The sequence below is a fragment of the Erpetoichthys calabaricus genome, chromosome 5 (assembly GCF_900747795.2).
Source record: "Erpetoichthys calabaricus chromosome 5, fErpCal1.3, whole genome shotgun sequence".
NCBI classification, from domain to species: Eukaryota; Metazoa; Chordata; class Cladistia; order Polypteriformes; family Polypteridae; genus Erpetoichthys; species Erpetoichthys calabaricus.
The window spans coordinates 197,226,507-197,241,786 of NC_041398.2; the positions used below are offsets into that span (position 1 = coordinate 197,226,507).

General features: G+C 41.6%; 1 protein-coding gene and 1 non-coding gene across 4 annotated transcripts in view; one reads left to right on the forward strand and one right to left on the reverse strand.

Annotated features, from left to right (window-relative positions):
• LOC114652857 (WD repeat-containing protein 70) overlaps positions 1-15,280 on the forward strand; it is a 444,610-nt gene that overhangs the window by 386,826 nt on the left and 42,504 nt on the right. For all 3 annotated transcript variants that reach the window (XM_051928488.1, XM_051928489.1, XM_051928490.1), the window contains 2 exons: positions 8,316-8,416; positions 8,617-8,696. In XM_051928488.1, coding sequence (XP_051784448.1) covers positions 8,316-8,416; positions 8,617-8,696 — 181 coding nt within the window. The remainder of the gene's footprint in view (positions 1-8,315; positions 8,417-8,616; positions 8,697-15,280) is intronic.
• Positions 12,003-12,059, reverse strand: LOC114652916 (U7 small nuclear RNA). The gene has a single exon (XR_003716455.1). It is a non-coding gene; the product is annotated as a U7 small nuclear RNA (small nuclear RNA).

Consider the following 15,280-nt stretch of genomic DNA (forward strand, 5'->3'; position numbering starts at 1 on the left):
TAAAAGACCCATTGTCCTCAGAAATCCGCGAACCAGCAAAAAATTTGCGATATATATTTAAATATGCTTACATATAAAATCCGCGATAGAGTGAAACCGCGAAAGGTGAAGCGCGATATAGCGAGGGATCACTGTACACAAGGTTTTTTAAAAGCACAGTCACAGTCTTTTGACCAAAGATTCTTGAGTCCCCTTTCAGCAAGGTCAGTAATACGTATAGCAAAGGTGCTTCCTCTTTCACCACTCTTCAGAGGAAACTTTCTCTTGTCAGTCTTTTCTTTTTTCTCCACTGTGTATATGCAGCTTACAGGTAAAGGGTGCATAATAATATCTGCCTCTCAATTTAAGAAATCAATCAAATCAGAAAATCATGTTGGTTCTCCCGTTTTCTTCAATATTGTATTTCTCCATCTAATTCTCATCTGATATGGAAGCTTTGATAAGATAGCGGTCTATTTGTACTGTTGTCAAATTCATTCCTGTACTTAATGTTAAACATCCATCGATCCATCCTCTTCCGCTTATCCAAGGTTGGGTAGCGGGGGCAGCAGCTTGAGCAGAGATTCCCAGACTTCCCTCTCCCTGGCCACTTCTTCTAGCTCTTCTGGGAGAATCCCGAGGCATTCCCAGGCCAGCCAGGAGACATAGTCCCTCCAGCGTGTCCTGGGTCTTCCCCGGGGCCTCCTCCCAGCTGGACGTGTCCGGAACACCTCACCAGGGAGGCGTCCAGGAGGCATCCTGATCAGATGCCCGAGCCACCTCATCTGACTCCTCTCGATGCGGAGGAGCAGCGGCTCTACTCTGAGCCCCTCCCAGATGACTGAGCTTCTCACACTATCTTTAAGGGAGAGCCCAGACACCCTGTGGAGGAAACTCATTTTAGCCGCTTGTATTCGCGATCTCGTTCTTTCGGTCACTACCCATAGCTCATGACCATAGGTGAGGGTAGGAACATAGATCGACCGGTAAATTGAGAGCCTTGCCTTATGGCTCAGCTCCTTTTTCACCACGACAGACCGATGTAGAGCCTGCATCACTGTGGACGCCGCACCGATCCACCTGTGGATCTCACGCTCCATTCTTCCCTCACTCATGAACAAGACCCCGAGATACTTGAACTCCTCCACTTGACGCAGGATCTCGCTCCCAACCCTGAGAGGGCACTCCGCCCTTTTCCGGCTGAGGACCATGGTCTCGGATTTGGAGGTGCTGATTCCCATCCCAGCCGCTTCACACTCAGCTGCGAACCGACCCAGAGAGAGCTGAAGATCACGGCCTGATGAAGCAAACAGGACAACATCATCTGCAAAAAGCAGTGACCCAATCCTGAGTCCACCAAACCGGACCCCCTCAACACCCTGGCTGTGCCTAGAAATTCTGTCCATAAAAGTTATGAACAGAATCGGTGACAAAGGGCAGCCCTAGTGGAGTCCAATTCTCACTGGAAACGGGTTCGACTTACTGCCAGCAATGCGGACCAAGCTCTGACACCGGTTGTACAGGGACCGAACAGCCCTTATCAGGGGGTCTGGTACCCCATACTCCTGAAGCACCCCCCACAGGATTCCCTGAGGGACACAGTCGAACGCCTTTTCCAAGTCCACAAAACACATGTAGACTGGTTGGGTGAACTCCCATGCACCCTCCAGGACTCTGCTAAGGGTGTAGAGCTGGTCCACTGTTCCGCGACCAGGACGAAAACCACACTGTTCCTCCTGAATCCAAGGTTCGACTATCCGACGGACCCTCCTCTCCAGAACCCCCGAATAGACTTTTCCAGGGAGGCTAAGGAGTGTGATCCCTCTGTAGTTGGAACACACCCTCTGGTCCCCCTTCTTAAAGAGGAGGACCACCACTCCGGGCTGCCAATCCAGAGGGACTGTCCCTGATGTCCATGCGATGTTGCAGAGACATGTCAACCAAGACAGCCCTACAACATCCAGAGCCTTGAGGAACTCCGGGCGTATCTCATCCACCCCTGGGGCCCTGCCACCAAGGAGTTTTTTGACCTCCTCGGTGACCTCAGTCCCAGAGATGGGGGAGCCCACCTCCGAGTCCCCAGGCTCTGCTTCCTCATTGGAAGGCATGTTAGTTGGATTGAGGAGGTCTTCGAAGTACTCCCCCCACCGACCCACAATGTCCTGAGTGGAGGTCAGCAGCGCACCATCCCCATCATTTACAGTGTTGACACTGCACTGCTTCCCCCTCCTGAGACCCCGGATGGTGGACCAGAATCTCCTCGAAGCCTTTCCAAAAGTCGTTCTACATGGCCTTCCCAAACTCCTCCCATGCCCGAGTTTTTGCCTCAGCAACCACTGAAGCTGCATTCCGCTTGGCCTGCCGGTACCTATTAGCTGCCTCCAGAGTCCCACAGGACAAAAAAAAAATGGTAGGTCTCCTTCTTCAGCTTGACAGCATCCCTCACCGCCGGTGTCCACCAATGGGTTCGGGGATTGCTGCCACGACAGGCACCGACCACCTTACGGCCACAGCTCCAGTCAGCCGCCTCAATAATAGAGGCACGGAACATGGCCCATTCGGACTCAATGTCCCCCACCTCCCTCGGGACATGGTCGAAGTTCTGCCGGAGATGGGAGTTGAAGCTACTTCTGACAGGGGGCTCTGCCAGACGTTCCCAGCAGACCCTCACAACACGTTTGGGCCTACCAGGCCTGACCGGCATCCTCCCCCACCATCGAAGCCAACTCACCACCAGGTGGTGATCAGTTGACAGCTCCGCCCCTCTCTTCACTCGAGCGTCCAAGACATGTGACCGCAAGTCCGACGACACGACCACAAAGTCGATCATCGAACTGAGGCCTAGGGTGCCCTGGTGCCAAGTGCACATATGAACACCCCTATGCTTGAACATGGTGTTTGTTATGGACAATCCGTGACGAGCACAGAAGTCCAATAACAAAACACCACTCGGGTTCAGATTGGGGGGGCCATTCCTCCCAATCACGCCCTTCCAGGTCTCACTGTCATTGTCCACGTGAGCATTGAAGTCTCCCAGCAGAACGAGGGAGTCCCCAGAAGGTATGCCCTCTAGCACCCCCTCCAGGGACTCCAAAAAGGGTGAGTACTCCGAACTGCTGTTCGGTGCATATGTGCAAACAATAGTTAGGACCCGTCCCCCCACCTGAAGGTGGAGGGAGGCTACCCTCTCATCCATTGGGGTAAACCCCAATGTAGAGGCTCCAAGTCGGGGGGCAATAAGTATGCCCACACCGCTCGGCACCTCTCACCAGGGGCAACTCCAGAGTGGTACAGAGTCCAGCCCCTCTGAAGGAGATTGGTTCCAGAGTCCAAGCTGTGCGTCGAGGTGAGCCCGACTATATCTAGCCGGAACCTCTCAACCTCGCACACAAGCTCAGGCTCCTTCCCCTTCAGAGAGGTGGCATTCCACGTCCCAAGAGCCAGCTTCTTTAGCCGAGGATCGGACCGCCAAGGTCCGCGACTTCGGCCACCACCCAACTCACACTGCACCCGACCTCCATGGCCCCTCCCATAGGTGGTGAGCCCATGGGAAGGGGGACCCACATTGCCTCTTCGGGCTGTGCCCAGCCGAGCACCATGGGTGCAAGCCTGGCCACCAGGCGCTCGCCATCGAGCCCCACCTCCAGGCCTGGCTCCAGAGGGGGTCCCCGGTGACCAGCGTCCGGGCGAGGGAAAATGCCGTCCAAATTTTTTATTCATAATAGGAGGTTGTGTTGAACCGCTTTGTCTCATCCCTCACCTAGGACCAGTTTGCTTTGGGTGGCCCTACCAGGGGCATAAAGCCCCAGACAATAGAGCTCCTAGGATCATTGGGACACGCAAACTCCTCCACCACGATAAGGTGGTGGTTCGAGGAGGGGCATCATTGTTAAACATTGCAGCATCTAAACTGGTAAGGAAACCTGCATAATCACTCAATGCAAAACGGCGTCTTTGACTTTCAGTTGCAATCATGCATAAATAGAAGAGAAGAGCACAGTACCTCATTAACTCATTTCTTGTTCTTTTGTTGACATATTTCTGAGTACAAGTCTTCAGATGGTAGTTTCCAGTTAAAAGTCCTCCGATGGCCATTTTCTGACAAAAAACTGTAGCTGCATTTGTCCAAAATCGGCAGTTTTTCACTTACAGTACCTGATGGAACAATTCAGCCAATAGTGTAATGCCTGATCAAGTAATTCCACAATCCAAATATCTTCTTTTTAAAATGTTTTAGTAAAATAGAAAGCAAATAGTTCTCACAAAAATAATGAAAAAAATGATATTACAAAGAAAAACAAAATTATTGCTTGAAGAACGTTCTGTTTAAGGCTTACTTATCTTGTTTCATTTCTCTCAAGTTTGGTCATACAGTCATGCTTTCAAATGTTCATATGTACTTTAAAGTTTGTAGAAAGATTAGGAAATGATCAAAACGGATAGAAAAGTGTATGACAATGTTCTATTTGTAAACTAATTTAACACTCCATGCTAGCAGTGAGAATATTTTCAAACTGACTTAAAACACTCTGTTTTTTTACAAAAATAGCTAAGAAATTTCTACTTCTGTTAACTTAAAGGGGATAAAAGACTAAGTAACTATTAGAAACAGATATTCTATTGAAATTAATCAAACTCCCTTGTATATATGTAATTGGATTAAACCAATTTGAAGATGAGTGTAAAGCTGTCTGCAAAACCTGGGACAGCACACAGCATAGTGGTCAATCTGAAAAACTGTGGATCGCTTCAGACACTTTCCATTCTGAAGTGCTACAATTAATCAATCCTGAAACATCCTATGAACTATATCAAGTCAAACATTGATCCAGATTTGTATATTACACGTGTAAATCAGAAGAACAAAAATTTTGTTGTGGAGTCTGATGTTTTAGATTTCAGAGTGGTTTTGAATCCTGACGAATTACTCTCATGTGAACATTGCATGCCACATACAGTACATTGCTCACATGAAGAGTGCATTGAATTAGCTGAACTAAACACTACCCAGCAGTAGAACTGAGAGAAATTTTCTTTTCATAAGATCCATTCTTATTTTGTCAAGTGAGCGTCAGGTAGTGTTATGTGTGCTTTATGAGTGTTATGAACATTTTTTTCTGTTTTATGGATGATGATAGCCTCCATGGGCTCTTTCGTCTGCTTCTGAAAAACTAAGCCTAGGCAACTAATGCTTATGACAAGAAGTAATAAAAAACAAATTAAAGTATACACATATTTGAACATGAAAACTATGAAAAGTTTAAATAAAGCAAGGAAGTATTTTGGAGGATAAAATGATTAACAGAGTAACATTTCAGCACAGAAGATACATGACCATATTTGAGAAGCACTGATGAGTTGTTCACTTAAGGTTGCCTAATTTTTAATTGAAACATATTATTGGTGGTTGCACTAAATGCAGTGGTTAAACAGCTATCTGAGAAGAAGGCACAAAGGAGAGAAAAGCAGCATTTTAGCATGCCAATAAAATCCCAGGGATCGTTATGTTTTCTTATCAAAGTAATATCTTCAGGGATGTGAACAGAGCACAGAAAAAGCTTGGCAGACATCATCTGCACATGAGCCACCCTTCCTTAAAATCTTGAGAAAAGAGGGAAGGGAGGAAGAAAGGGGAGTCTCTCTGCATGTGAAAACTTGAGAAACAAAATCTCGGACACTCTTATAATGAAAACAGTTTTAATTATACAGAGTAATTCGTGAAACAATTTGTCCTCCCTTCTACATTCTGAAGGTTGTGTTGTATAAGACTAATGAGGTTGAAACATTTGGACGTTATTTTGATAGACATAAACAACAGTATTCTGAGGGGTATTGACCCTGGTTTACTTTTTTATAGAAATATGAGTTATGGGGCTCTACATTGATTACAGTAAATCTTCAATTTCACAAAAACAGGAACATCCTTTAACAGATTTAGCTACAGGGTGGTCCAGATCTAACTTTGCAACTTCTAATGCAATGCAATGCAATAATAGCATAGTTAGATCTGGACCACCCTATATATAACTTGTTTCCTCAGAAACCTAGTAGTTAAAAACAGTGCCAGCTTTTTGAGATGGTGGCTTTATCATCAGTGATTTTCCTGAAGGAAAATTCTGTCATGATCAGTCTGTGTGGAGTCTCCTGGAGAAGGCATTGTCAGAAACTTTGACAAGACACGCAAACATAAGAGATTTTGAACGCTTAATTGTTTTTAATTTGCAAAAAGATTTCCAAAGTAGATACTAAGAGATGGTATAGTAATTTACATGATTACCCTCATTCCAGGAAACGGTTAATAGCACAGGAGTAGTCTGTAGTTATATTAACCATTACGCTTGATATCGTATGCCTAAAGTCTTGTCAATCAGGTGAGTGACATTGTGCTTATTTGATCAAGTACCTATTTCTGACATTTATTCTACAATTGTGCGCTTGAGTTCACATCAGGTCATATTGAACATCAAGACAATATTTGTCACATTTTTCGACAAATATGTTGTACCCTTTGAAGAGGCTTTACAGAAGCATTACACTGAGGAAAAGCCTGAGGAAAAAAAATGTCCAGATCAGTGGCACATGGAAAACTGCATTTTGCAACATGGCAGTGCACCTGCACACATCCTCAGCACCATGACAGCTTACCTGCACACACTACATTGTCAGTCAAAGAGTTTTTGACCAAAAACAATATGATTGTTGTTTTGCACCTCTTGAAATCGCCAAATCTTGTTCCCTATGACTTCTTTTTGTTCTCAAAATTAAAAATAAGACTGAAGGGAAGAAGATTGATTTCTGTGAAAGAAATTCAGGAAAAAAACGCAGGAAGTGTTTACAGTAATATAGCTCCCCTTGAGATTGTGGGACAAGTGCATTGCATCTCAAGGGGAGTGTTTTGATGGTGACTAAAATGAAATTAATGTAAATTGTTTAATGATTTTTTTATTTTAATTCCAGGAATGTTTGTCTTTATCCTTGTATCTCAAATAAAATGAGGACTGTATAAGAATACCATGGGCAACTGTTAAGTTATTTTGCAGAAATTGAGTGTGGAACTTCTTGTTTCTACAACTTTTAAAGTAGAATTACAAACAGATTTTGACTCAAAAATTCAATGGCAGCAAATGCTACCTTAGATAGCAATGAATTTCTCTCAACATCGTAACAACTTGATAAACATAAAAAAAATCTGAAAAGTCTGAATGAAGAACTGCTTGGCACCTATTATACTGATTCCCTTTCTAATTTTTGGCTAATCTACCATGTCACCTCTTAACCTTGATTGCATAGACTAATAAGATTTAGCTCCTTCATTGTTTCATTGCACCCTATATCCCAATAATTTTAATTTGCTTTAAGTATTCCATACTTTTATTCTTACATATGTTTGTCCTGAAGGAAATTAAGTGCATTCAGATATGAAGTGCATTAAAATTTGAAAAGTCTTTTAATATAATCATCACTGAAGTTATTCACTTCCTAAGACTACCATCATAAACTGAGTGCCTGTTGAGCATACTCCAGAATTCAATAAATATAGTATGACAATTTTTAGCAACTTGGAATTGTAAGAAAAGGTGACATTACAACCTCCTGCCTGTGTGCAACAAAGTGGTTGATTTGATTGAATTGTGTAAAAAGATCAGGTCCTGTACTTGATAGAAGGTTTCTTGTCAAAATAGCTTTTCTATTTATATATTAACATTTTATTCTTATTAGTTGATATATAAGACAGCTGTAGAAAAATGTTACAAACTGTTCATTCTTTTCATAAAGGAAGTAATAAAAGTTGGCTTCTAAAATAGACAGTACAAAATAATTGTACAAAGATGTGTTATGTTGTCATCTGTAAACATTTATGGCTGGCATAGGTCCAAATGATTAACCTTTCCGACATTCTCTTTCACCCCATGCATAAGATGTTAATGAATGATAGCCTAAGGGAGAAGCCAATGACCATATTTAACATGAAGGATTTCTTCATTTTTATGCAAATGCATCAAGGTGGGAGAAATAAGGATGTTGATTGCCAATGAAAGTTTTTTTTGTCAATATGAAGTTTTTTCTTAAAAAAAGAAGCAGTATTTCATTAAGGCTGATACTGTATCAGAGTTACTATGTGCATGTGTCTGTCGACAGTTTTCTCTAACTAATCTGATGAACCCCTAGCCCTACAGGAATATTATTTTATATAGCAATACAATACTGAGTAAATGCCATACTCTGCCTATGATTTGCTTTTGTTACCGTATACATTTTTTGGGAATTTAAATGCAAATGTTGTCTATCTTAAATGTGTACACAATGAAAAGCATTATCATTTTCATCTTTAACAGAGTGTTGTTCGTTGTTTATGGCATCCAAAACTAAACCAAATCATGGTTGGGACTGGAAATGGACTTGCTAAAGTATATTATGATCCTGTTAAAAGTCAAAGGTAATTACTTTCTTCTATAATACTTTTATTTCAAAGTTTCTGCTACCCTCTTTAAATGTCTTAAACAGAACTTTTAAGAGCATGTTAATCTCTGCATCTTCATAAACATTTTTCTTAGATTCCCTCAATTTCTTAAAACTTAAATTCATGTTTTTAGAACTACTCAGCATATTTTGTAAATTTATTTTTTCATGCTACAGAGGAGCAAAGTTGTGTGTTGTAAAGAGCAAGCGAAAAGAGAAACAAGCAGAGGCTCTGACTCAAGATTACATCATCACACGTAAGTAGATCTGTGCTTCTGACACATCATGATAACCCTTCATTTAGCTTTCTGTAGGCTTTTCTTCTTTTTAGTGTCATGTTACCTCATTTACATTATTAACTTGAAAAGAAATCATTAGACAAAAATCAAATGCTTCCCAATTAGCACTGTTCCTTTCATATTTCAAAAGGATAGATTTCAATTATTCAGATCTAATAGTAGCAAAAATTCCAAACAAAAGCCATTCATGTTGTAGATCATTTTCCTGTGGCCTTTCCATGAGGTCATGGTACCCTTATTATATAATGCTATTATCCTCTGCCTAGCAGACTGTAAGTAATGCCATTAGTTAGGAGTCTATCTTTTAAATTCCATCTAGTATACAATATGTAACATTGGAAGTTACTGTATCTGTCTCCAGTTTTGAAGTAATTTTTCTTTAAATCTTGAATTTAATTAAAACTATTTTAACTTGATTTAAATGCTTTCATTCTCAAGAAATAATGACAAACTATAGAAGACAGATTCTATAATATGATGAATTCATGTAATCAGTCCATATAACTGAAAATGATTGCACGACTCCCAGCTACATGTAATAGCTTTACTTTAGGAATTGTTATCTGGTTATAAATGCCTGGAGTTGTTTATGCCACACATTATGCTTTACCCTGTAGCAAGAGATTTTCACCTTGATACTTTCTCCAATATATATGTGGTGTATATTTGCTTGCAAAAATTATGAGATATACCATCACTCTTCAAATTGTTGAGCTACCAACATTTTCCCCATTATGTGTCACATAGTCATTTTCTTCTTTAAAAGTATTTTATACCTCATAGTGACCTTCAGTACCAATTTATGTGAATAACAGCAACTAAATTTTAAATGACAGCTTTGCCAAAATTATGATTTTGTGTTGATAGACTTTCCATTTAACCATGATAAATATGACTGTGCTCCAAAGGACATTAGAAGAAACTTTCATTTTGTTAAAGCTTTCACGCAGTCTACTCTTTTCAGGTTGTTTATCAAAGAATTCTTTCAGAATCTCCTTGTTGAATATGTTTTAAGATACAACTTAATTTATGTTCCAACAATATGCAGATAATTTAAACAACATGAACTATTCTTTTTGAAATTGTTACGGTAATTTGTGATGATATGTGTTTATATAAATATATATATATATATATATATATATATATATATATATATATATATATATAGTACACCTCCAAAATTCGTGGGGGTTATGTTCCTAGAGCACCCGTGAATTGTGAAAAACCGTGCCTTTTGGATGTGGTTAAAAAATGCCTTTTAAATGCATATTTTTATAGTTTAAACACTAAATACAGTATGCCCCCAAAGCACTTTAATTTCGTTGCAAACTCAGCTTAATACATTAATGCATTACCTAAAAAATTACGTTAATACATTACCTAAAAACAGAATGTAAAGGTAAACCCATATACTGTACAGTACTGTACTGCAATGTCTCCCGCGGTGCTAGAATGTAAAATACCGATGTTACCGCTATACATACTGTAATTCATTCAAGTGCATTTTCTTTGGTATGCACTGTCGTTTTCTTTGTTATAAGTAGAGTAAATACATAATAATTTAATTAAAATACAGTAAAATGTACGTGTACTCACCAATGATGAATTATATTTATGATGATAATGATGAACTAGCTGTGCAGTACGATACAGAGGATTTAAAACTCCTCGGGTGGCACCTCTTCTTCAGGCAATTCAGGAGAAGTCGTATCTTTGGACGGGTCTTCTTCAGGTGGGGTTTCGTGCTGGTTTTTCTGTATAGGTTTCAGGAACATTGTGATGGGAAGTTGCGACATTATCTCCTGTAGCGAACTGCTGGTACAATTTCCTTGCTTTCTCACGGATGATGTTACCGTCCAAGGGGATGTTCTTCTTCCTGCAGTCGGTGATCCACAATGCCAAGGCAGATTCCATCCTGACGATATTTTTATTCCTTACGGTCATTACCTTTTTGGCACTATCACAGAAACTTACAGATATGGTACTCCAGATCGCTGCTTCATTCTTCTTTATGTAGCGTGCGGTGCTTCCATTAATGCCATAGTGGCGTGCTACTGCAGCATAACTTTTTAGTTACCGGAGCAAATCCAGTAGTTCAACCTTCTCCTGGAGTTTTTTAAACTTCTTCTGGCGCTTAGGCTTAGTGCCAGAAGCCTTAGAAGGTGCAGGGCGTTTCGGCGACATGTTGTGCATATTAAGAATAACAAAATGAATACAATAACAAAGTGGAAAACACAAGGACATTCAGCTGGAGATGCGTCATAGGGCAGCAGTCAATCAGCAGCAAGGAGAAATGAGTAACGCTCTCGGATTGGCTACTTTCACCATCCCAAACCGCATTTCCCTCAGCGGTGGTAAACCCACTCAGCTGGAGACGTGTCACAGGGCAGCAGTCAATCAGTAGCAAGGAGAAATGAATAACGCTCTCGGATTGGCTACTTTCACCATCCCTACCCACGTTTCCCTCAGCGGTTGCTTCCTGTTCTCTCTACAGCACAGTATTGCCACGAAAAAAGCCATAAAAAATTGCGGAAGATATTTGTGCTTTCCACTAACAATTAATAGTTAGGTTCTAAGGAAAAATCCGTGAACTACTGAGTCTGCGAACCCTGAACTGCGACTTCGCGGGGATCTACTGTATATATATTTTTTTTTTTTTTCAACAACCATTTTTTTCAAGTTGAAAATATACACGATTTGGTGTAGGTAAGTGAAATAAACTTAAGCTTTAATTCAGTTTAAATGTCTAGATGAGTAGACCCTAATTTTGTGTATTAGTCTGTATTAATTTTAACTGTTTAATTTATAAATGTGAATTTTGACCTGATCCTGTGTAATGAGAAGTATGCAGTTTAAAAATAACTACCTCTTCTGTACGTTTCCCAACACAAACTGTCATAGTGTGGTATCCATGTAATGATAAATGTTGGTCTAGGTTCTAATTCTTGTTCTCTAATAATGTGTTTTTCTCTTGTTTTGTAGTATTATGCTATTAATATGCAGGGTATTCATTCAAGTCTTTAGAGACCTGTATATTGATAATAGTAATGAATTCTTCTAAGAAAATAACCTCATGCAATAAAACTTCATTCATTTCATGCAGATTTTGGTCATTGTAATACATCCAGGTGTATCCCACTATTAATGTAGTATTGGAATAGAAAGCTGGATGCCCTTCCTGAAGCCAACCTCCTCTAGGCATCATTTACAACATGCATGTAAGAGGGATGATGAACTTATTCTAATCCCAGGAACGAAAACTTAGGCTTTCTCATACAAGAAAACCTGTTGGAGAAATACTTAAAGAGCTAAAATCCATAGGCCCATATTAATTCATTGGCTCCCACACCTAATGCCAAACGAAATGTTGAAATAGCAGGCCATACTGCAAGCAAGGAAAAAAAACTATGTAATAGTAGACCTGATGCAGTTCATAAATTTGCAGATGACAGGTCTCATTTCAAGTAATGATGAGTCCATATACAGACAAAAGATGGAAAATCTGACATTGTGGTACAGCCATAATAATTTGGGCCTTAACATTCAAAAACCTCAGGAGGTGATCATAGATTTCAGGAAACGGTCACTTGCTCGCTTATCACTTGCTATTAATGGCTCAGCTGTTGGGATGACCGACATCTAAGTTTCTGGGCACTGTGCTCTCACAAAACCTTAAGAGGGACAATAACATCACATGTATTATAAAGGAAGCCCAAAAGAGAATGCTATTTTTGCCTCAGAGGAAATTCAGTTTTCCTCAGGCAATATTGGTCTAATTCTACACACTCATCATCTAGTCCATTCTGACCTCATCTATATAACTGTCTAGATCAGTGGTGCCTCTGTTCAGACTAAGGCCAATCTACAGTGCATCCTCAGAGACTGTGGAAAAATCACATTCAAGTCCTGTATTTGTCAAGGTGGGCCACAAAGATGTTGATCCGACTCACCCTAGGTCTGAACTTCTACGCAGTGTCTACATTATGTATACTGTACCTGCACACTGGACTTCCTGGACATTTTAATCCTACTGTCTTTTTATTTTTTTGTATTGACCTTGTATTCTGCATCTTATTTTATCATTTTATATTTTCTTATATTTATGTTTTAAATTCTGTGTTGACCTTGTATGTTGCACCAATACTATCAAGACAAATTCCTAGTACACAGTAATGTACCTAGGCAGTAAAGTGAATTCTGATTATGTTGGTTTGTCAGCAAGACAAATGAAGGAAAGCTATTGGGTAATATGTATGATGGAGAGAGAGAAAGAGATAGTAAAAAGATTGCAACTTAGAATATTGAGTGGACGATGAGAAAATTAGGTGAAGTGAAGGTAGTGGATATTGAGCAGGTATTTGATTAAAAGTAAATACTCATCCCGAAAAGTTACATACAGTAGGAGTATACAAAGATTATTTCACTGCTTGTGGACAGACAGAAGATACCTATTGGTTTATGTTCTTTATTTCAAACATGAATATTAGCACACTGAATGTTTTACTGCTGCAGAAATTGATGGAAAAGCATATGACACTGAATGCCTTATCAAAGGTTTTGAACCTTTAGTTAGCCATTTACAGCATATTGGAACAACAGTGCTATATTTGCTTTGGAACAACAGTATTATATTTGCTTAACAACTATACAGTATGTTCAGTGCAGCAATGTTACCATCCATCCATTAATTCCAAGGACCCTTTTATCAGATAAACTGATTCACAGTAAGCATTCTGTTTTTATTACCATAGACTACATCGATGAGGATATCACCATTGGTCTTACTTATTCATTAAACTAAAGTAATTTACTTTAAAAATGAAAGAGCTTTACATTCTGCTTCCTTATGCTTTTGACAAGGTTATGTGATTTCAAGAACGTATGGTGAATTATTGGAATGAAATTGATAAATTTACATTTCCATTTGCAAGGTTCTACTTAAAATGAACATATTTTAAATGCAATGAAATTTTAAAATGATTGTAATATCTTGTAGTTATAATAAATAATTAGACACTGCCCATTTTTAAAGGCACAGTTATGCCAACATGGGTTTAATGTATCAGTCATGTTAATGAAGTAGAACATAACTTACAAAGTTGAAGTTGAGAGGTTCCGGCTAGATATAGTCGGACTCACCTCGACGCACAGCTTGGACTCTGGAACCAATCTCCTTGAGAGGGGCTGGACTCTCTACCACTCTGGAGTTGCCCCCGGTGATAGGCGCAGAGCAGGTGTGGGTATACTTATTGCCCCCCAACTTGGAGCCTGTACATTGGGGTTTACCCCGGTGGACGAGAGGGTAGCCTCCCTTCGCCTTCGGGTGGGGGGACGGGTCCTAACTGTTGTTTGTGCGTATGCACCGAACAGCAGTTCGGAGTACCCACCCTTTTTGGAGTCCCTGGAGGGGGTGCTAGAGGGCATACCTTCTGGGGACTCCCTCGTTCTGCTGGGAGACTTCAATGCTCACGTGGGCAATGACAGTGAGACCTGGAAGGGCGTGATTGGGAGGAATGGCCCCCCTGATCTGAACCCGAGCGGTGTTTTGTTATTGGACTTCTGTGCTCGTCACGGATTGTCCATAACGAACACCATGTTCAAGCATAGGGGTGTTCATATGTGCACTTGGCACCAGGACACCCTAGGCCTCAGTTCGATGATCGACTTTGTGGTCGTGTCGTCGGACTTGCGGCCACATGTCTTGGACACTCGGGTGAAGAGAGGGGCGGAGCTGTCAACTGATCACCACCTGGTGGTGAGTTGGCTTCGATGGTGGGGGAGGATGCCGGTCAGGCGTGGTAGGCCCAAACGTGTTGTGAGGGTCTGCTGGGAACGTCTGGCAGAGCCCCCTGTCAGAAGTAGCTTCAACTCCCACCTCCGGCAGAACTTCGACCACATCCCGAGGGAGGTGGAGGACATTGAGTCCGAATGGGCCATGTTCCGTGCCTCTATTGTTGAGGCAGCTGACCGGAGCTGTGGCCGTAAGGTGGTCGGTGCCTGTCGTGGCGGCAATCCCCGAACCCGCTGGTGGACACCGGTGGTGAAGAAGGAGTCCTACGGGACCCTTTTGTCCTGTGGGACCCCGGAGGCAGCTGATAGGTACCGGCAGGCCAAGCGGAATGTGGCTTTGGTGGTTGCTGAGGCAAAAACTCGGGCGTGGGAGGAGTTTGGGGAGGCCATGGAGAATGACTTTCGGACGGCTTCGAGGAGATTCTGGTCCACCATCCGGCGTCTCAGGAAGGGGAAGCAGTGCAGTGTCAACACTGTATATGGTGGGGATGGTGCGCTGCTGACCTCGACTCGGGACGTTGTGGGTCGGTGGGGGGAATACTTCGAAGACCTCCTCAATCCCATTAACATGCCTTCCAATGAGGAAGCAGAGCCTGGGGACTCAGAGGTGGGCTCCCCCATCTCTGGGACTGAGGTCACCGAGGTGGTCAAAAAACTCCTTGGTGGCAGGGCCCCGGGGGTGGATGAGATACGCCCGGAGTTCCTCAAGGCTCTGGATGTTGTAGGACTGTCTTGGCTGACACGCCTCT